General features: G+C 42.4%; 1 protein-coding gene across 3 annotated transcripts in view; it reads left to right on the forward strand.

Annotated features, from left to right (window-relative positions):
• The first annotated feature begins 1,634 nt into the window (after nt 1–1,634).
• Nucleotides 1,635–23,650, forward strand: part of LOC115621929 — a 155,638-nt gene continuing 133,622 nt past the window's right edge. For 2 of the 3 annotated variants that reach the window (XM_030515773.1, XM_030515774.1), the window contains exon 1: nt 1,636–2,388. In XM_030515773.1, the coding sequence (XP_030371633.1) occupies nt 2,029–2,388 (360 nt within the window). In that variant the 5' untranslated portion in view covers nt 1,636–2,028. Of the gene's footprint in view, nt 2,389–23,650 lie in introns of all 3 variants that reach the window. The other variant, XM_030515775.1, reaches the window with a different exon arrangement.

A 23,650-nucleotide genomic window follows, 5' to 3' on the forward strand; every position in this document is an offset into this window, starting at 1 on the left:
ATAGGCTGTGAGTGTGGGTATGAGGGTATATATATGTGTGTGTGTGTGTGCATTTGTGCACGCACTATGCGCTCTGGCAGGCCGCAATACCTCCTCCACCTCCCCGCCACAAACTAAACGCAATGCAGAAGTGAATGAATGCCTCGACAACATGCGAACAGAAGCGAGTGGCAGCTGATAACGCTGAGAATATTCGGCAGTGCTTCAGATTGTAAGCCTACACTTGGAGAAAAGTCTGATAAAAAGCCTAAAAGTATGCAGACAAACTGTTTACTCGTATTATAGGTAGATAATATCATAAATTGGCAGGTCTCAGCGCAGATTATAAGGATTTGGATGAAAAAGTGTAAGGAATATAACTTACAATGACTTGTCATATAAAGCTATAAAACGTATATAGTGTAGTAAAAGGCATTTAGCTTATTAACCGAAACTTAGCTATAAAAACGACTCGAGTGTGAAGAACGGATCGAGCTCAGTATTAGAATAATTTTGAAGAGACTGGTCTTTAATACATCCATTCTTGGAAAAGACAATAATCTTCTTTATTTTCTGTACAACTCATCATTACTGATTATTCTTGATCTTGCTGTGAAGATAAAAAGTTCTTCTAAATATTTTGATTACTATTCCAACTGCTTGAGTTTTAACTATACATAAAATATATGGATTATTTACAATTATTTCATACCACTTCTCCTAAACCGATTATCTAAAATTAAAAGACGCTCAAATTGGCTCTAATCATAAATGGTTTCATTGAGTTAAGTTTTTCTCTCACTGTGCTGGTGCTGGAGTGCGTGTGCGGTTTGCTATTCACACAAACGCCATGGGCTTAATTAATTTTCTAGCATTTTGAATTTGATTTGAATCTGGTCGTCGCCGTTCATAGACATTTGCTTGCGATTTGAAATGCAGCAGTAAATGCCGCGGGTTTCTTGATTTGCCATTAGTAGTGTGGCCAAACATTTCATCTAACATCTAGCCCTGACTCTGGGGGTTGAGCAGAGGGTTATATATTTATATATGTGTATATATGAGAGTGTGTGCGTGTGTGTGGGTATATCTATGCTAATGCGGGTGTGTACACAATTGAAATTTATGCAATCTCCTAAATTATTTAAAACATTTTGCTGACTCTCACATTTGATTTTGATGTTCTCTGTACTTGTAGATGTTCGAGCCAAATGCGATGAACAGTGCCGGCTGAGACACGCCGCTGAGTCCCCGCGCGATGAAGTAACAAGAAAAGAACAACTGCGGAAAACTCTTCGTTTAAGCAGGACATTTGAAATGCGCTAAAATACAGTTTAAATGCGCGACGAGGGACAACGATCATGACCATGATGTTGACGATGATGACGACAGCGTCGAGAACCAGGACTAAGACTAAGCGGATGATGGCGATGCTGACGACGTGTGGCGCGTGTGTGATATGAAAATGCAAAAATGCGTTATAAATTTTTATGAGTGTACGCGAGCGCATTAAATTTTAACGACTTACAGTGTACTCGTATGCATGTGTGTTAAGAACGCCAAGCAATTTAAAACAATACACGCCGAACTTTAAAAGCACAAATCTGAAGGCGCTTCAAGCGCAACTCACATTACACATAACTATTAAAAAAAAAAAAAAAAAAAAAAAAAACACAAAAAACGAAGAACAAGGAGCAAAAACAACAACAAGGCGAACAGCAGCTACAGCGGAAATTGCATGTTTAGCAACAGCAACAACGGCAACAGTAGCAGTAACAACAAAAGCAACAGCAACAACAACAATAATACGAACAGGAGCAGGAGCAGGAAACAGGCCAAGTCTTCAACAGTAGCAGACTGTGCAAACGCACTTAGCACGTGACACGGACGCGCGAGAACATCGTGTAAGCTCTTTGCACACTAATAGACGCCATTTTGTAACGGTAATTGGCGCCGCACACGTGAGCCGCCAACACTCAGATAGAAGAGCGACCCCCCAAAGCCGGCCAGGTCCACTTAAAGTACCATTTTTGTAACCGACATTCCTCCAACATGGCCGTCAGCAACATTGTCTGTGAGTGGCTGCGAGCATTGGGTCTTGCCCAATATGCCGAAAGTTTCCTCGACAATGGCTACGACGATTTGGAAATTTGCAAACAAGTTGGTGACCCCGACCTCGATGCGATTGGTGTGGAGAATCCCGCACATCGACACAAGCTGCTAAAGAGTGTGCGCTCTTTGCGTGAGAAGGGCGCCGCTTCGGTGTATTTCATGCTCAACGATCCGAATTCGTTATCGGGCAGCATGGAGATTTTATGCGAGACCCCACCAAGCAATGAACTGGAGTTGGTGCTGCGCGAACAGCTGGAGACGGATGGCGTGCGTTTGACAGCGCATCCATATTCGACACCGGTAAGTGAGAATGCAATTATATGGTATAATAGTCTTACACAAATATGGAGCGTAGTCGTGTGCAGAGGGTTTGTTATAAAAAGAAACTTCTAATGAGCACCGCCCGTTGATCCAGTAATTTGTGTAACGCACAGTAGTAGCAGCAGTAAGTAAGTCTAGACTTGATAAAGTTAGTTGGATAGCCCCTGACTGTGGCTACTATGTGTGGGGACAATAAAACTGCTGCTACACAATAAAACTTTGATTGAACAAGGCATTCACCCAAAGGAAACAATACGTTTTTAGTCAACACAAATGATGACCACCTTCCTACAGGAAGATGGAGGCATAAAGTATATTGTATATTCTTAATCAGCATGACGAATCGATCTAGACATGACCGTCCGCCTGGATGAACGCCTGATTTGATGTAGCGTTCTATCTTGTTTCAATTTCATTTTATAAGGAATAGACGCATTTTAAATGAAATGTAAGTGTTTTATCCGACTCCAGAGATATAGTAGAATTTTTCCAACCCGGTGATTCCTGCAAAGCAATTATTCCCATAGTCTGTTTAGTGTAGGGCTTAAAAAGGTTTGCCCCACTGTAGGGTTCTATCTTGTTTTTATTTCGAACTATAAGGAATAGACGCATTTTAAATGAAAAATTAAATATTTTATCTGCAATCGAGTCCAGAGACATAGTGGAATTTCTCCAACCCGGTGATTCCTGCAAAGCAATTATTCCCATACTCCTTTCAGTGCAGAGTTGAAAATGTCGTTTGTTACAAGAATCCAATTGCACATAAGCCAAAAATAATACTGTTTAAATGCATCGCCCACTCACTTCAATCCCAACCAACCAGTCAGGTACTACAACAAAAGAATGGGAGATCATGAGAGGACACAGGCACAGGCACCGGTTCGAATGGGAACTATTCAATGTCAGTTTACATACTTAAATTAAAATTCTCGACATGTAGCAGAGCACACGCACACAATCACACACTACAAGTATGCAGCCACATTCGCTCAGAGGTGTAGGGGTGTAGAGGTGTGGCGGTGTGGAGGATGTGAGAGATAGGGAAAGGTAACGGATAAAAATTCTGGTAGGGCAGGGCAGGGCATGGCATGGCACGGCAACAGAGAACCAAAGAGTTCCAAATGTCAACCCGACCATACTTGACAGTAAAATGGAGTACATTTTAAAGCGACGACGGCGGCGGCAACTTCACTTTTGTATGCAGAAGCTTTAGCCTTTGGTGCCGTCGCCTCGAGTGCCATGTTGGTGCCATAGCCATTGTTTTACAGTCACACAAGACAAGGAGACCGAGCGACATATCATGTGCCATTATGTATGTGTAGCAATGGGTCTGCTTGCCTCTTCGTTTGTTTTCGTCCGCTGTCGCAACAATTGCTAAAAATCCGTTCGAGCTGCTCTTAAAAAATGCCTTTGCCTCTTGTTCACAGCGGCTGCGCGTAGTCTGTAATTAAAATAATGCCAAAAAGCAGACAAGTTGCCGAAAAATGGTCACAGTTGATGTTGCCACTGAGGATGAATCAGACAGGAGCTGCCACAGCAACAGTATCAGCAGCGATGGCGGCAACGTTAAGTTGCAGCTTCGATTTAAGCCGCCTTGATTTATTATGCAAAAACATTTCGCAACACAAATTATAACTGGCCATCAGAGTACCAAGACTGACAGCGACGACCTACACAGTTAAGCGTACACTTGAAAAAATGTTTATTAACAATTTTTACTTTGCATTCAAAAAGAGTTTTTAAAAAGAAATTTACATGGGTCATCGTTATTTACCCCAAAAGTAGATATAATCTTTGGAATCGCTCAACATAAATTATTGAAAATAATGGTGGTTTCAAAATAACTTAAGCGGATCTTATTATTGCTGTTTTACAATCGTCATATAGTTGTACTTTTTTTCATGTAGTTATTTATTTAGGTTCTGTCCTGGATTGGAAATTATTAAATTTTATGGGAACTGGTAACTTCGATGATAACTTTTTTTTTAATAATTCCTTTTTACTCCACTTGGGAGCTTAGGGCTTCTACAAGAACTTTCCATCCATTTCGAGCCGTCTGTCTAGCTGTGTCCCATGTGATGTTGTTCTACGATAATTCCTGAAGGGTCCGCCGTCAGGTTGTCGTCTTAGGTCTGCCGACCTGTCTGCTTCCTTAGGGGTTTCTCCAGTCTAGCGCCATCGTTACGTTGTCATCGAAGTGGAGCCGAAAGGATTAAAGGTTGATATTTTCGCGATTTTTTCGAGAGTTGTGCCAATTTTGTTGAGTGTAAGCGGAGATAGAGCAAGGACAGCAGTTCCTGAGCTAAAGAATTTGCACGTCAATCTGCAAAATGTGATTTATATATGAGTGGCAGAGGCAACATCAGCATCAGCATCAACATCAGCATCGGCTTCAGCTTTGCATCAGAGTTCTCAACGTCGTTGGCGGCGCATTCGCGAACGTTGCGCACAAATCACGTCATTGAGTTGTTTTCATCAAAAGGGCAAGCATGTAGCCCGTAGCCTTCTATAGTAGTGTGTAGTAGTAGCGTAGTGAGTAGAGTAAAGTAGTTGAGAGGTCCAGGAGCAGCGGCCTGGCGAGGCGAGGCGACGCGACGCAACGCAACACGACGCGTTGGTGCTGATGCTGATGAGTCTTCCTTCAACTTCGGTCGCAGTCGCAATATCAGAATTTTGCCTGTCCCTGCCCCATTCATTCATTGATGGCTGTGCCCAGGCCAGGTCTTGGAAGTTGATGATGCGCGTGGCTGGGGGATTGGTCGTTCTTGCTTCCATCCGCACTGCTGCCCGCTGTTGGCATCAGTGACTGGCTCCTTTGGTTTTTGTGTGTATTTTTATCCGAAAACTATCTGAAACGACGACTTCTTGCAGTTTTGTATCTTGCGTACTGTAAGCGCGTATCGCAGCATTGTGGCATACAATTTTTATTTATTACTCATTCAGCTGCAAAATTGTTCCTTAATTGCCCATATCAGCTGAGAAATGAAATTTATTACCTGGCGTGTGTATATCGCAATGCGCACACGACGTAGACGGCCAAGTTGGTGGAGTCGAGTCAGCCGAGCTGGGCCAACTCGGAGACGGAGCTGGGAATGAATGTTGAGTTGAGCAGGGACGCCTAAACTTTAGCAGCCGCATCATTATCAGCGCAGTCGGCAGCAGTCGGAGAAGCAGCAGCAGCAGCATCGTCGACATCATTAGTTTTGTGCGCCGTGCCGACAACGTTTTGTATATTTACTTAATATTGCAATGGACTGTGGACTTCATGGCATGGTCGGTCGGTTGGTTTGTTGGTTGGTCGGTTGGTTGGTCTGTCGTTTGGTCAGCCTGCTTGCCATTTATCTCGGTGTGTGCGCCATACGCGGACAGCTCGACAGTTGTGGATGCTGTTGTTGTTGTCATGGTTGTTGTTGTTGTTGTTGTTGGAGCAACCTTCTGTGATTTCTGATTTCTTATGCCAATTTACTCTCCTCGTTCGCTGCTCTACTTCCACACACACCAGCATATCCTCATATTGAGTTCAGCCGCGGCTCATCTGCACAATCATCGTCATCATCCTCATCAGCTTTGGATTGCCTGGCAAGCTAAGGTTATTGTTGTTCTTGTTCTTGCTGTTTATGCCGTTGCCATAGATCAAAAGACAGTTTGCTTTAGTTTTCTTCTTCTTGCTGTTCTTCTTGCCTTTCCACACCAACAACAACAACATCAACATCATCAGCATCGCCAACGCCATCACCAACAACAGTCTGTGGCTTTTGTGTCGTTGTTGTATAATTTTATTTTATGTGCTTGTAGCCTTGACCAGGTCAAGTTGTTTTGGGGTCGCTCCAATGCGCTCTGTTGCGCTTCCTCGCCCGGACTTCAGTCCATTCGTTCATTCGTTTGGTCGCCTCGGCTTCTATGCCTGGCTGGCTGACTTTAAGTTATTTCTGCTTTTGACTTGAGCGCGCCTGGGTTTATTGATTTGTCCTCTTTGATCTTCTGCTTGAGCTGTGGCATGATTTCATTTTTATGAACTTGACTTTTGCGCATTTTGATTTTGATTTCATCGTCGATGTTGATGTCGGTGTCGGTGTTTGTGTCGGTGTCTGTGTCTGGGCTTTTTCTGAGTTGCAATTTTGCGTAGCATGGCAAGTAATTGCCGCTATTCAATTTGTACACTTAGTCTACGTGTAATGTTGCTTTATTGTTGTTATTATATTATTTCTGAGCCGTCGTAAACATAATTTATGGAAAAATGTGCAAGATAAGTTTTTGAACAACCAGCATTTATTAATATAGAAATAGACAAATAAACACAATAGAGATGAAGAAAAAACTGGATATTAAAACTGCATTGAATCCCAAGAACTTGTAGCTCCAATGAAGTCAAGACGGTTTTAAAATATAAACCGACTTACCTGGTATAAAATAGATATACTCCTACATTTCTTATATCGCTTTTGAGAGCTTCACTGATATCCGCCCCGAGCTGAGTAGTGTCGCCTGACATTTTAGGCAATTGCCACGAGTTGACAGAACTTGAAGCGCTTCTCAATTTTTTATTTAAATTTGAAATCAATTGAGTCTTTAAAAACATTGCCACAGTCATTGTACATTATTTTTTTCTTCCTAATTACAATTCATATCTCGCGCACATTGCACTAATTAAAATATAAGCATTGTGCGCCCCCATGGCATGACATCAAAGCAGCCAATTTTCCGAATTTCCCTTCCTCTTTAGCTTTGCGATCCAGCAGGAAATTTGCATAGCCTTTTCAATGCTATAAAACTTAATCAAGCATTTAACACCAAAAAGTAAAACTGCGAAACCATTCATTGCTCATAAAAAATACAGTCTAATTGTGGACGCAACAGAAAGAGCAAAGCAAAAACAAAAAATAAAGAAGAATGAGGCCAATGGCAAGGAGTATCCAATGGTGGGCATCAGCCAAGAGCCACACATTTTGCGTTTTTGTTTTTTTTCCTCCCTTCAGTATCGACCCTATGTCCAAACGTTTCAAGTCCATGTGCAACCCCCTTTCAAATAACCACACGACGGCCCTATCGACAAGTCTCAGTCAGCTAGTCAACGGACTGCAGACGGCAGACAGTAGACAGCTGGGAGCAGGCTATGCGTCCTGCTTCCCTTTTAATTAATTTAATTGCAATTTAATTACGCTTGCTATTTAATTAAACACATTTAAAAGTAAAGTAAAACAAGCCAGCTAGCTAGCTAAAGGACGTTTCGAGCGGGGGTGCCGCCAGTGCCTCGAAAGTTCCGGACTGCATGCAAAGTTTTTGGGTTGCCTGCCAATTTTAGTTTGGGAGGAAAATCAACAAACAGTTGGAGGAGCCAATCGGACGAATTGGAGGCCATGCATTGTGCCTGCTCAGCACCGGCAAATGGCTTAATTAGACATGAATTTTAATTGATTTGCCGTTAGCATTTGAGCGGGAGAACTAACTTGAACGAACGTGAACGTGCTTGCGTTTGCGTTTGCGCGCGCATTTCTGTCTGCTGCTTTTGTTGTTGTTGCTGCTGCTGTTGTTGTTGTTGTTGTAATTGTAGTTGTTGTCATCGGAAAGTGCCTTTTGTCACGCCAGGCTCCAAAGTTGCACTGTGTTTGTTGTTGGTGCTGTTGTCGTTGTTGTTGTTGCTGCTGTTGTTACCTTATCACCTGTCAGGCGGCCTGGGCTTTGACAGCTGCTGAGCTTCGAGGCTGGCTCCCACAGGAGTGCTACTTGACACATAGAATTGGCAGCGGCGTCGTCGTCGTCGTTGGAGTCGTTGTAGTCGTCATCCTCATCGTCGTTGGTCCGTTGATAATTGACGATTAATTTAATAGAATGCCCAAGTTTGGCCAGCAAGTGGCAGCGAGTGCAGTTCCTATTGCTGTTGCTCATTCTGCTGCTGCTCATCTATGGGCTCGCTTGTGAATGTGTATGTGGATGTGGATTTGAACGTGAACGTGGTCGGCACTGGCGGCATGCTCAATTGCGCGAAGTTATTTCGAATGCCGCGAAGTGGCACCAAAATGCTGTCGTCGGCTGTCGCGCGTCGCCCATTGGCGGCGTTGTTCTCGTCGCCAGTCTTTGGCTAGTTGGGATTCTAAACAACTTGCCACATGCTTGAAAGTTTCTGCAGCCTCTTCTACTAGTTCTACAGGAGCACTTCTTTAAAAGAAACTTGTGCAAAAGTTGAGCTACAATTAAGTAATTTATTTGTAGTTGCTCGGCAACAAAGTGGGCCAAAAATAGAGGTGCTTGAAATATTCTGTATATCCATTTAATGCATAATTGTAGATGCAAACGCAGTTTAAAAAAAACATATAAATAGTTTTTAAAGGCGTTTAGGTTGAATTAAGCAATAAGTTAAAAAGTGAGTCTTTTTGTAGTTGATCGGCAATGAATGAGGCTCGTGGAAAATCAGCGATGCTTTAAATATAATTTATCCTTCTTAAGGTTCAGTTGTAGTTGCAAATACATCATTTTAAATAAAACATAGTAAAAATGTGATTAAGTTGATTTTAACAACATGTTGAAAAGGGAGTATTTTGGTTTTTCGTGAAAAAGCAGCGGTGCTTTAAAATTTCTCTATGCTTTTTAACGTTCAGTTGTAGTTTTAAATACACTTCGAATTAAACATATAAATACAAGGGGAGGAACAATCTTTTGAAAAAGAAATAATATCGGTTTTTACGTTTCTGGATTTGATTAGATTTTGACTTTTTATTTGGCCCAATTTTCAGCTTTTCACAAAATAAGGATTGCACTTAGGTCCTGAATTTAAAAGTAACTAAGTTAAAAGCTACTAAGTTACTGAAATAATTTAACAATTACGGTTCTTCTATTTCTTAACATGCATTAGCTTCTGCTTACCGCTAGACATGTTATAAGATTTTACATAGAACGCTTTAAAGATTTTGCTACAAAAACGATTGTGTAGCAACAGTTCGTCATAGAGTATTAAATACATATTTATATATTACATATTTCTTAAAAGATAACTAAGAAATTTTATAGAAAGCAGATGCGTACCGCTGCTGAGAAGGCTGATATGCAATAATTAATAGCACAAGAATTTCATTATAGATATTAAAAATAAGTTTCTCATAAAAATATATACAAGAAGTAGGCTGTGGAAACTTCACGTACTTAGTTCATTAAACAGAGTAATATTATACAATTATATTTTCAAATGTGTTCTCCGATACTTTCTTTGTAAATGGGGACCGCATAGGGTTGTTCGTTACATAAAACTTTGACTGTAGCCGTTGGCTTTGTGCGTTCGCCTTACTTGGGGTTTATCTCATATTTCACATGCCGCCGCAATTACTGTAGTCATGGCAGCTACTTACTGTGGGTCCTGTTCACTGCCTGCTGCAGTGTCAACTGCCTACACAAGTAGCCTGCAGTTGGCTGCTGCCTTCCTGCCTGCCTGCCTACCAGCCTACCTATCTACCTACCTGGCCAGCTAGCCGGCTGGCCATCGCCTTGAAATGTTTCATAAATACTTTTGCGCGGCAACATTTTGCTTATAAATCAAAAACGGCCAAGCAAGCTGCCGCAGTTGCAGTTCAACTTGCTGCTGCTTTAGTCGCTGCAGCCGCTGTTGCGCGCTGACAGCCGCTTATAAATCTTTTTGGCCAAGCTTGTCGCGCACTTCACTTGGCCTGGCTCGCCCTGGCATGGCTCGGTTTGGTTTGGTCAATAGCTCGCATTGCTCCCTGGTTGGGGTAGTTGACGGTTTCTCGGTTCTTAGTGTGTGTCGTGTGCGGCACAAATAAAGTTTCGTGTAACCAATTATACCAATTCTTCTTCCTCAGCTGTTGCCCCTGCACTTTGTTGCCTGTTGCACTCTTTGCTCTCTGCAGCCTTTTTCAATTTGTTGCAAACTTTTGCTTATTTATGTTACAAAATTCTCAATTCTCATTGGTTATTTATTATTTGGGAGGCTAGTCTCCTAGTCAGTCGGCTATCTAGCTAGCTATCTGGATGGATGGCTAGATGGCTAGTTGAGAAAATTTACAGTCTACGGCAGTCGGCTAAACAAATCGCGCGCCATTGTCAAACTTACAGTCAGGCTTGGAGGACTTGACATAACTCGCTGTCAATGTGTCGTCTGCCCGTCTCATAGTTGTTGCTGATGTTGCTGTTGTTGTCGCAGCACAAGCAATTACACATTTCACAATTGTGCCACGCTAATGATGGGAGTCCGAGCGCCGTTGACAACTGCCTGTAGAGTTTTTGACATTAGCCAATTGGCAGACTGTACAAAATTGTTCAATTGCGTGCATGTGCCTGTGTTGTGTGTTTGTCTCTGATTGTGTGTGTGTGTGTGTGTGAGTGTGCGAGTGAGTGTGTGTGTGTGTGTGACAGGACGAGGGAAGTCGATGGGGGCTTATATGGCGACAGTGAAAGGCGGCCCAGGCCTACGCGTCCGACATTGTTGCTGCTATTTTTGTTGTTATTGTCGTCGACTGGCTTCTGGCCATTGGGGTGATTGTGCTGTCCAGTGCATTGATATGCCCGTCGCTGCTAAATGTCAATTAATGTCATCAACTATTTCTTTTTTCAATTTCATTTTGCAACGTTTTCGCTTTTAATTGGTTGTGCTATAGCACCGAGGACTACCCGCTTAAATCTATAGTTGTAGACTGGTGTTATACTCGTACTCGTATTTGTTGTGCTCTTGACTGCTGCTCTGAACGTGGAAAAGCGGCTGTAAATGATTTCTTTAAGCCCCAATAGCAAGTGAAAGTTGTTTGCACTCCTTTTGGGGTTAGCTGTGGGTGTGACTGCCAGCAAGGTGAAAAGCGCCTGCCGCTGACACATTAAGCAGAGATACAAAAAACAAAACAAAAAACTAAATGAAAGGGAAGGCAAAAGGCAAAAGTGGGAGTGAGTCTGGTTTTGGCTTTAGAAATGGCGCATCAATGACTGCCTGTGCCCGTTAAACCGACTCCCTGCTCACCTAGAATTAATTAGAACATGCAGCAGCAACGACTACAGCCGTAGTGTCCATGTGCATAAATCAAACATGGGACAAGTGCAGCAGCAAGTTGCATGCCTCGACATGCATAAGCAGGAATTTCAGCCTGTAGGCCTGCCAGTCTGCTAACTTGCCCGCTTGTTTGCTGTAATTAACAAGCATGTAACTGGAACATGGAACGATTAGAAACAAGTTACCAAAAAACGTGCAAAATGTCAAAGTGGGTCCCCCAAAAACCTCGCAACTCAAATGTTGTGCAAATAGACACAAATCGCAAACGCGCACACACATAATTCGTTGCAAACACATGCAGTTGGAGATCTCTATAACGAACCACAGCAACCGCAGCAAGCGGAAACTGCACTGAACTGATTCTAAGTCGTTCAAGGCTTGTGATGAATGAAATAAAAAATCGTCCGAATATATGGCTAGCTTTAATATGTTGAGACAAATTAAAAAGTACCTCTCTAAAACTGAAGCTGACTGGAGAAAACAGAGATTATCTTGTCATGTCAATAAGAAATATATCATTTAATCGATGCTTTAATAGCAGATGATTTTCTTATTATTTTTGTACTCTGCCAGCATGAATTAAAAAAGTTGAAATGTGTATATTTTAGACCAACAAACAATGAAGTGACGAACAGGCTGATTTGAGTGAGAGTTTATTAAATTATTAATGCCGATATTCTTGTAGTCCCAAAATTGCTTCGCATTGAAATTTTGCATAGCGAAGTTAACCTGCCAGTGGCTTACTCCGAATGCAGAAAATATTTCATACGCCCCCAGGGCAAGGCTTGGCATGGCCCGGGCCGGGCCGGTCCGGAACGGCCAGAACTGGCAAGAGAACTGGCCTGCCAATGCATTTTTTAGGCCGAAGTAGTCGCTGTTCCCAACGATGCTACGAGCTATGGTGCCTTTGATTTGCAGCAATGTTGTCATATTTTGCATGGGGCTGCTTAACAACAACGATGAGTGCGACGACGTCGTCGACGACTGTTGCTTACACTAAACGACATAAGCATAAATCTCACTTACCTACAACTTGATTTACTTACTTACCCAAACCGTGCCCATTGCTCAGCCAGTGTGGGCAACAGCTGAAGCAGCCGAAGCAGGAGCAGCAGGAAGGAGGCATATGCTACGGCTCATGCCACATGGCACGTCATAACGAATGTGAGCCTGTCAACATTTCAACTTTGCGCCATTTATGTTGGTCAGTCAGTCGTCGGCGGTAGAAGATAGAAGGGAGGGGCAGATTGGTACAATGTGGGTGCCGGCCACGACGTTTATTTTTGCATGAACCATAGGCAACCAGACAACCAGAAATCCAAACATCCAGACAACGCTTCTACGTATGTAGGCGTTGCGTCTTTCTTTTTTTTTTTTTTGGGTAGGTGTAGTCACTCACTTCTCAGTTGTATATCGCATTCGTGTTTATTTCCTGTTTGCCACACGTACTCACTCGAGTCTGCCGGTCTGTCTATCTGTCTCCTCTGTCCGCCTCTATGACAATTTAGCCATAACAACTGAGGCGACTTTGTGGTGGTCCTTCCTCTGTTCCTCCCGCTTCTTATGATTCATTTGGTAATTTGAAGCATTGACGGAGATGGTTTGCGAAGTAGTGTATGACATTGGATATAAATGGTAAGCGTTTTAGGAGCTGAGTGATTGAGGCGACCTAAACATGCAAGATTTGTGACCGTGGGCAGCAGAGAAGGATTTGCATAATGACACAGCTTTCCGTTATGAATTGTAACTGTGACCGCTAACGAAGGCTATTAATATTTCAAAGAAGCGCTCTGAAAGACCCTCAGACCTTTTGGTGTCTGATTACTTGTACATAGTACTTAGACATAGTTTATTTATTTATGTACACCTAATTCTGTTTTCACCCGACAGATTGGTTCCAGCAACAACCGTGTAAAAAAAGACATTGACCATATGCAAAAATAGGTGATTAGTTCCGTATCTCTAAAGAAATATATGACATTTTTAATTTTCAAACCGTGTTATATCAAAATCGTGTAAAAAGAACGCGTAAAAACAGAATTAGGAGTATATATACAAAACAACAACTTACAACGATGTAGACGTAAAAAGTCTGATCTATGATCAGGTTATTACGAAGGCAAATAATTTAAAAAAGTAAAAAGGAAACACGCCATATCATTTAAAAATGCTCTTCATAATAACGAAAAACATTCCATGGCTATTTTTCAAAACATCAACTTTTAGTCCATTCCCTTAATTCTGTGATTTTTAGCTTTTTTCAATTGCTTTCAAGTTCAGTTCCATGAGCACACATCCATTGTCAATGGCGACGTACACGTGGTCAAGCCGGTCTAAGCTCCTGCCGCCATTCATATGACACGATGCGCCCATAAGTGTGCTGCTGCCATTGTCGTAACGTCGTCGTCTAAGCCATAAAGCAATTCCAGTTAACTGCCAACTACTGTCACCATGGCCATGTTCGGGCCTAATCATGCAACTGCAAATGCAGAGTAGAGACTAGACTAGCTCGCCGCACCCACTAAATACTTGTGGCCATTAGAACGACACAAATCATGGCTAGCCATTAGCAAAGTGTCTGGCACTCGCACTACCTTCGCCCGCGCCTCTCTCCCCTCTCCCGCTGGCCAACACTTGAAGTTGAAGTGCGAGCACCTGCATGTAGAGCAGGGCTTTTTATCACCTCAGCCAGCAGGAGTAGCATTTCACACAAAAACCAATTTAGAGCACTTTTGTCTTGCAGCACACAATGCAAACAGCAGCCACTATTGTCTGTGTATATACTCGTGTATATATGTATATGTGCATATGCATGTGCTATATATGTATGTACACATATGTGTTGCAGTTGGCACCTACACTCGCCCACACCAAAAACACAACTGAAAATTTAGTTGTTAAAGTCAAACAACAATTTCAACAATATTTCTGCGCATAAATTGTAACGTCGTCGTCGTCGTCGACCCCTTTTACCTGTTCCCCCAGCCAAAGCTCTTGCCCTTCGCTGTTCGTGGTCGATGTCATGGCTTTTATTATTATTTGTTGTTATTTTTATTTGCTTCTTCTTTCACTTTAGCCTCCACTCTGACATTGTCGCAGCAGCCCGAAATGCAACGGCTACAAATGCAACTGCAACTGCAACAACAACGCCAACTGCTCCCCTTTTTCAGTTGAACCGACGAAGCGGCTGAGCGGCTGCTGTTGCTGTTTTGGGTCATAAATTTCGCCTGGGCGACATTTCGGCATTTTGAGTATTTTACGGTAACAACAACTGCATGTTGTTGCTGGTGGCAGGGGCAACAAATATTGTCGTCCTCTGTATTGCCATGCGCTCGCTGCCTGCATATGCAAAGTGAATTATGTTTTACAGACGCAGACGCAACAGCAACAGCAACAACAACAACAGCTACAGTAATTTTATTTATTTATATTTGTTGCACACACACACACATTCACTTACTCAACCCTGAACTTTTCTGTGCTTAATTATCTGCAAATAACATGAAATGCATGAAACGTTCCCCATTGTTCGGCACGCCCCCGAATTTCATGCTCAGTGCCCGTACCAGTGACAAATCCGAGTGATACATCAGCCCAGGCAACGAGAACGACAAAGACAGTGGCGAAGGGCGTAAGCATTTACGTCTGTCTGTATGTATGTGTGTATTTGGCGTGTGTCTCAATCTAATTATTTGCAAATAAGCCACTTGAGCATGAGTCAACGCCCAGTCATGATGCCCATCAATATTACATTTTCATTAGCCGCCTTGTCTGCCTTGCTTACTGCCTGCTGCCTGCTGCTCCAGTTGCAGTTTGCAAGCGTTAAGATAAGAGTGAGCTGGTGGGCTGGGGGAAGGGGGAGGTGAGCTCAAAAGGGGAGCAGGACAATTGCATTGCCCAGCTGCTTAATTAATTTCAGTTGCCACGCGCGAGGCTCTCCAATATCCGCATGCAATCAAAACTGCAGGCGCTGCGTGCTTAAGCGCCGTCTGCTCATCTGCTCAACCAACAACCACACATACCCACATACCCACACACACACACACACACAAACATACGAGTGTAGTATAGTACATACATACGTGCGGCCATATGTCCATACAGTCCACTTCCTTATCTGAGGCACTCGCCCGACTGGCCGCACTTTGAAGCGCGCTCATCAACGGGTTTTCACAAGCATATCAGTTTTCATAATTGGCACTGCCAGTTCGTCGTCGTGGAAGTTGCTGTTGCTGATGTTGTTGTTGTTGTTGTTGTTACGTTGCGCAAACATTTCATGTTCAGTGTGGGACAGCAGGACGATGAGACAATCAGCCAGACATACAGATAGGCCGACCGAACGACAGACCGACCGTCCGACCGAGTGTCTCATGTGCTTCCCACTCAAGTGGACATTTGAGCTCTGGCTTTGTGTATATGCACTCGAAGAAAGAATGATCTTCGTTCCACAGACTTTGAACTTTCTTTCATGTCTGTAAAAAAAAATCTTAAACAAATTATAAAAGTGTATAATATAACTTATCGGGAAATATGTAAAAGAAACTCATCCGAATGTACTTAATTATAGTATACGATTATTTTATAGTCTGCTAAATGATATTAAGTTAATATTGGATTTTCCTATCGAAAAATAATCTGCAAGCGAGAGAGGCAAATAATTTTACACAACAGTTTTTTAATTTCCTTTTCAAATTCAAAGCATTCAGTGTTTATCCACTGTTTGTCTTAAACTCAACTCGTTTTTCTTAGAGTGCACATTTATATTTATATGAGCGCTTGTATGTGCGCTGTTGTGTTTGTTGTATCTGTTCTGATATGTGCAGCATCATCACCTCATTTAGATATGCGATATGCAAAGCTTTAGCTACGCTTTGCATCGTTTTATTTAAAAATGTTTCTTTTTTTCTTCTTACTTACTATACTTCACTCCTGTGCCGTATCTCTTGGCTTACTTGTAGTTGTTTTGCCAACAGGCAGTGTCGTTCTGTCCACCTCGGTGCGTTGCTGTTGTTGTTGTTATTGTGGTGTTGGTGTTTGTGCCTCGGCTGAACTTGACCCTGAGGCTAAGGCAGAGCAAAACATGCGCCTTAAATGCCAGCGAGCCAGTCAACCAAACCAAACATCCCATTCCATCCCATCCCATCCCAGGGCCCGGCTCAGAGTCAGAGCCATAGTCTGTGTCAGTGAGTGAGTCCGCCTGCCGGGCAATGCCAACGCATTGCACTCAATGAAATGAATTGGTTGACATTAGTACCTGTACGAGTTGCAGATGTTGTCGAGTCGATGCTGATGCTGATGCCGATGCCGATGCTGTAGCAGTTGTTTATGGCTTGCATTTATGCATGCATAGGCTTCCAGTGGAAATTATATACACTGGGTACTTAGACGGAGGTGTGAGGATTGAGACAACGACTGGGACTTAGTTGCCCTTAATGGGCATATATGTCGGATTGTGGTGAATTGAGATGGGGGTCTTAAAATGGGACCAGCAGTGAGATGTGAAATTTAGTAAGATGGGTAGATATGCCAAAGGTGCGAAAGCGATACGAAAAACGAGACGTTGTTTTCGTATAGGGAGAATGAGTGTATTAGTTCTGCATTTAAAAATAATAAGGATGTAAAAGTATCCTATTCTTCACTTATTTTATGAAGGCATATGTGAATGAGAAAAGCTCTCGATTTAGTTCAAATTTCGCAAAAGACTTTGAAACGATTCTTCAACAATTCTTCTCTTAACATGTACAAACAAATTGAATATATCTAGATTCAATATTAATTTGTATATATTTATCAATCTTTAGTAAATATAAATTCAAATTAGTAACAATACTCGAATCGAAAAAATTTCCAAAACAAAAAATGTGCTTGCCCAAAACCTGAAAAGAAATAGCTGCAATTAAAATGCTCCAAGCTTGTTGCGCGCTTTATCAAAAAGAGTTGTCGCATTACGCGTAAGCACTCCCATTCATATAATTTCATTTCATATCTCCCACTCCCTCCCTCTTGCTACCCACTCGACGCATTCCGCAGCACTCAGCACCAACTAATTTCACATGGCATGTCACTTGACGAACCCCAAGCAAGACAAATGCATAATGGTTGTGTGCTCGGCCCTGCCCTGCCCTATCCTGCCCCTCACAAGTGCTCAACCCAATTCCAACAACAATTCGCAACAAGCCGTAATTCTCACACCCCACTGCCCCACCCACAACCCCCTCTCCCTCACCATTGTACAGTATGTTAAAAAGAATTCGCTGTGGCGCACTTGTCTAAAATGACATAATTTACGGCGTAGCGCAGCGCCCGTTACGCCCACCCGACTGCCACTAAAAATTATAAATAATATTTCACTTGTACGAAATTACAAACACACATACATACCATACATTATCCACATATGTATGTATGCAAAGAACCCCACGCACGTACAAACACACACACACACACACACACACACATACACAAGATACTACTATATATTCACACTCGTATATTCGTATTCATAACGCAAATACAACATAGCGCCGTTTTCTTGACTGCCGCCCGCCTATTTCTTCTTTGTGTGGCTGTAGTTGGCTGAAGTTGGCTGAAGCTGCTTGGTTGACTGCCTCACTGGTTAGCTGGCTGCCTTGCTGGCTGGATGGCAGACTTGACTGTCTGGCTGTTTGGCGCTGCTCTTATTGCCAAATAAATTCGTGCAGCAGTGAAAATGAAATGTGTAAAATATGTTGCCCGGCTGTGCGACTCTCGACTTTGTAATTCGGCTTGCCTTCTACCATGTAGTACAGTGAAAAATCGTTGAAATGTGAACTAAAATTTCTGAAAAATGTTCTTGATGTATAATCGTATATGTATACCATACATTCCCAAAGCAAGCAGGTATTAGGAAAACGTAATATTCATTTTCCAGAAAGATTAACTTCTTTTTAATGCCACCCGGAAAAGCTTTCTATATTTTAATAATTGAAAACCCATGAGAAATACTTTTATAACTAATTTCGCGACTCTCGACTTTATATTTCATTTTGGAAAATCATTGAAATGTGCATAAGACTTGCTGGAAATGATTGTTTCAAGCAGTTATTTGGAAAATGATATTTACTCTTTCGAAAGCTTAACTTTCATCGTAAAAATCCCTTAATATCAGTCAGTTTGGTCACACCAAATGATTAACCAGCTGTCCGAATAATACAATAAAAACCTATGAGAAGTACTTGTACAACTGATATCCTGATAACTTTATGTTGCTTAGCCTTTATAGAGGTGTTTACATTTTCTCTTAAGGTTGAATGATACATGCATAGCAATAAAATCAAAGATTATCTTCCCCCACTCTTACCCGGATATTAAAGAGATATGAACCAATAGATATTTTCTAAACTGGAAACATTAAAATTGTTCATTAGTTTGTTCAAAACGCCACTCAGTATATAGGCAGCAATAAGTATAGGGTAAACATTTTTGCATTAGGCATTGAAATCTTTAGGCATTACTTTAGAAGTCCGTACTCTTTTCAAAATTTAAAATAAAATTCTTGCAAATTCTTGGACACTTTCTTAACATTAGTTAAATGTGTTGGTGCCGTTTCTGCTAAGATCTGTTTTGCCTTTGCTGTTTGTTTTCATTTTTAAGGATGCTGTACTGTAACGATTGCCTTGAAAGGCAAGCATGGTAGTAAGCAGGCGGTCGGGAGGTAGTAGGAAGACATTTGTGTATGGTTTTCACTTTTGCATTGCTTTTGCTTCTCGGCACGGCCCCGAGTTCGGCCTTAATTAACTGCTTATGAATCTGCATATGCAGCAGGAGTTCGGCAGCAAAAGCAGCGGCAGCAGCAGAAGAAGAAGAAGAAGCAGAAGCAGCAGTAACAGTCGCAGCAGCAATCGCGGTTGTCGTTTGTCTGTGTAGCGTCTGTTGCTTTCCTCCCGTTCCCCCTGCCGTTCCCGCCGCTGCCAGAAACTTCAGCTCATATGTTGTGTAGGTGCTGCTTCTTTTTTGGGGCGTGTTTGTATGTTTTTGTGTGTGAGTGTGTGTGTGTGTGTGTGTGTATTGCTGTTGCGGTGGCGTGGCACAAAAAACAGGATGCTCATTTAAATATTTAATGAAGTGCTGTGTCGCAGTTGTTGCCGTTGTTGTTGTTGTTTCTGTTGCTGCTGCTGGTATAGTTGTAGCCAGTACTTCGCTTGTCGAGTGGAGTTGAAGCTGCACACTGGAAGCTGTTGCTGTTGTCCCAAAAACAAAAACAGAAAAAAAAAAACAAAAACAAAAAATGTTAAGCAGCTAGCATGGGCTAATAAGTAATGCCAAACCCGACCGTTCGTATATGGCACATGTAACAGTTTCCACAGCTTTCGTTTGAGCTGTTTTTTGTTTTTCTCCCAGTTTTCAGTTTCATTTTCATGCCACTGTTGAAGTGGTCTGAGAGCTGGACGCTTGCATAATCAGCCAGAGAATAAGCTCGTCAAGCCTGTGCCAGTTGTCAGTTGTCGTTGTTGTTGTTGTTGTCGCTGTCAGTAAGCTACTGCAATTGACCCATTTTGTCGTCGTTGTGTTTGCTTATATTATGTGATGGTGTTCATGTCGCCCAGCACATGCCACACATCATGTGGCTTTAATGCCCACCACAAAACCGCCCAAACATCCAACCCACTCCCCCTCCCTTTTTGGCCCGATTGCATGATTAAATGCGACACATTGTCCATCGTTTGCCCAAATAGCGACGTCTCTGTGGGCTGTCGTTGCAGGGCACGTCTTTAATTAGAAAATAATTGCAAAAACCAAAAACACACCTCCCCAACAACTACAACGACAACAACAACAACAGCAACAGCATTGGCATTAATACAAGAACAACAAAAACAGGATGGCATGGAACTGAAAAGAATTGAGAGTATAATGGTTGAAGGAGCGGCAGGCGCCTTGCTGTGCCTGTTGATGGACATGTTGCTGGCTCGATGACTGGCTAGATGCCTGTCTAGATGCCTGCCCTGTTGGATGGCAGACTGGTTGGATGGTTGACTGAATGGCGGGCTCGCCGGCAACGCAAAGCAATTTCAGCACAGAGAACGCCCGTCCAAGGCTGACACATGCCAAAACAGACAAACTATGAGCTGGGCACAATATGTTTTTTCACCCATTTCTGCCCTGGCTGCACAGTAGTCGGATTTAATTTAAAAGTCAGAAAATTTGTATGATGCGTTGAAAGATCACACTTCAAAATGCACAGCAAATTTTCTAAATAAGTTGCTAACCGGGGCGTTTGTAAAAGGTTAACAAGTTAATACATACAATACATATATACATATAATACATACATACATACAGGCCCCGGTCCATAAAAAAACAAACATAAAATTTTTGTAAGTTATTTGTTTAAAGTTTAAACTATACTTCCATAAATATTTGGATTTAGCGAAATTTAACTTCATATTTGTCATTCATTTTTATTCAAAATTAAGATGAATAGCAATAAATTACAATTACTACAAAGTACAGCTACTTATCGGTTTTATATGACATTTCGGATAGCCTTTGGCTTCAATCATAAGTACGTATGTTGCAAATAATTTGCATACAAGCAACTATAGAACCACTTTTTAATATAAACAAATTATAACATGGTATAGCCTTTAATTTATTTATCGTTCCTAATAAATTCACATTTTACCCTTTTATCCGAAGCACTGTGCTGTAAGATTCTTGTCACATTGACCACATTTTTTTTTGTTTTTAAATATTTGTTTTTTGTATTTTTTGTTATCGTATTTTCCTGCTGCTTGTTTTAGTCGTATATGGTGCGGCATTTTGACTCCCATTGCATTGACATGCCTTCATTTCTCTTGCAACATCTTTGCAACACCTTTCAGTCATCGTGGACTCTGAATGTTATGTCAGCTTACCACGACTTCAACGTCATTGGCGTCGTCATCGTTTGTGGCCATTGAGCTCTGTCGTTTGCACATCCTCCAGCAGCTGCTCCTTCGCGCATTGTCTGCACTTGGTTTGTCCCAAGTCTGTACCCTGCCTTTGTCACCCACGCACATACACTCAGGCATACATACATACACACACGGATACACAGAGCTATACAGCTTGCTGATTTTTGCAAAATTTATATTACTGAAGCGACAAGCTTGGCCTCATGTTGTTACGTTGTGACATATGTGCATCAACGCCCCATGTTTGCCTTTCTGGACGCCAAACTGTCAACGCGTCGAAGACACACGCCGTACCATGACAATGGCCAAGAGCAAGGGGGAGAGTGGAGGTGGGGTCGTGAGTGAGTGAGCGATTTATGTATATTTGGTGCAAGCAGGCGTCGCAATATTTGATTGGGCAATGGCAAGACATGGCGTATGCGTAATTTGACAATATTCTTGTCACATTGAAGGCCTTTGAAATAAAGTGTCATGCCCAAGCCCATACCCATACCCAGGCTCACATCGTATAACTGCACCTTGTAAAATCAATTTTCCGCCACAATAAGTGGCAACTTCCGCGTGCGATGGCTGCATGGATGGATGGATGGATGGATATGTCGGTTTGGGTGGGCAACGCCCCAAACGAAACACTTCAGAGCGCGTCAAGAGTTTCTAATTGGAAAAGCATGAAAATGCAGTAAAATTGCATTTGTGAGTGCGACTCGGCAGTAGCGTAAAAGGTGGAAGGGGCCGCGCAATTAACCTACTAGCTAGATGGCTCCCTGCCTGGCAGGCGTCGACATCGGCGTCAGAGGTTAGTTAGTTAGTTGGCTGACTATCTGTCTGTCTGTCTTTCTGCCTCTCCGCCTGCCTGGCTATCTGACTATCTGGCTGGCAGGCGACGACATGGGTAAACGATACAAAGACGCAAATGCCTGACGTGCCGAGTGAGAAGAAAGCGTGGCAAAGCCTTTTTACCAATTGTGTGTGTTGGCTGTCGCTTGAAAGCAATCCGGAGCAAAGGATAGACGACAGTTCCCGGGTAGTTGAACTCACTCACATATGTGGCGGAGTGCGAGCTTTTGTGTTTTTTTCGGCAATAAACTAATGAGCGACAAAATGTAAAAAGGAGCAAAGCGGCCGGTTGGGAGACAGGGGAAGCAGGCGGGCAGGAAGGCCATGCCACACGATGCCGGCTTGTCTAGTCTGCTCGGGTCTTTTGGTCTGCGAGCTGACTAGCTTCCTTAATTAGAAGGCTAAGTTAGTTAACGCTGCCAAGTCAGTGGCACTATGGAGTTTGCACTATTAACCCTTTGTGCACCAACTACTGTACACTTACAGACATGCACTGAGAGAAAAACTGAAATCACAATTTCAGAGCTCACTCAATACTGATCGTTACAATCTGCAAAAAGCAACTTAGGTACATTTACGCATTTATGCATTTAACCTAAAATTATAATATTAACATGAATTTATATTTATTTAAATAAGGCTACTTTCAATGTCCATCAATCTGTTTATCCCTCTGAATGAACGTTTAAAAACGTGATAAAAATGTCATAAGAAAAGTTACTGGCGAAACAATGTTATCCTAAATTGCAGCAGTGGGTTGCTCTTCCTCTCTTCTTCATGAAAACAAAACAGAGGCGGAAGTTTTCTTTTTGGGGGAAGAAGAATGTTCAAGAATGCATTTTTTCTTAAAACAACTTCAATTTGGTAATTTTTTATGTTTATTTTTTTTTTTTATTTTACCTTCTCGCTAAGTCGTTACATTTCGTTATAGTATAGAAAGTAAATCCTGATCAATATTGCAGAAACGAAAATGAAACAGTTTTCTTTCAGTGTACATACATGTGTGGCAGTCGCACAGGCAGGCAGGCTGGCTGGCAATTCTCATTTAGCAATTTAGCTGCACACCCACTCAGGCAGGCAGGCAGGCAAGCAGGCAGGGAGCAAGTTCGTCTGTCTGTCCCATTGCCCCGTTGTACCTCAGTGTCTGTCAGTGCATCAGTTCGTCGTCGTCGTCGGTCGTTTGCTCGTTTGCCTGCGCGCTCATTTAATTAACAGTCGCGCGCCATGCCAGCATTTGGACTTGGAAGTTGAAGCTGGAGCCTTGGAGGCTGGCCATGTATCTTGAGGCGGCGCTGTACGTTTTTTTTTGTTGTTGCTATGGCTGTTGCTGTTGCAGTTGCTGCTTTATGCTCTGTATTCGTTTGACTTAACGGCTTCGCTTTGCCGGCTCATTTCGCTGGCTCATCGTCTCATCTCGCATGTTTTTAATTATGAATTATCGTTCTGCCTTTTTGTGGCAAAGTCTGCCCGCCTGCTTGCTGCT

The sequence above is a fragment of the Scaptodrosophila lebanonensis genome, unplaced genomic scaffold (assembly GCF_003285725.1).
Source record: "Scaptodrosophila lebanonensis strain 11010-0011.00,11010-0021.00 unplaced genomic scaffold, SlebRS2 tig00000024-arrow-pilon, whole genome shotgun sequence".
NCBI lineage: Eukaryota > Metazoa > Arthropoda > Insecta > Diptera > Drosophilidae > Scaptodrosophila > Scaptodrosophila lebanonensis.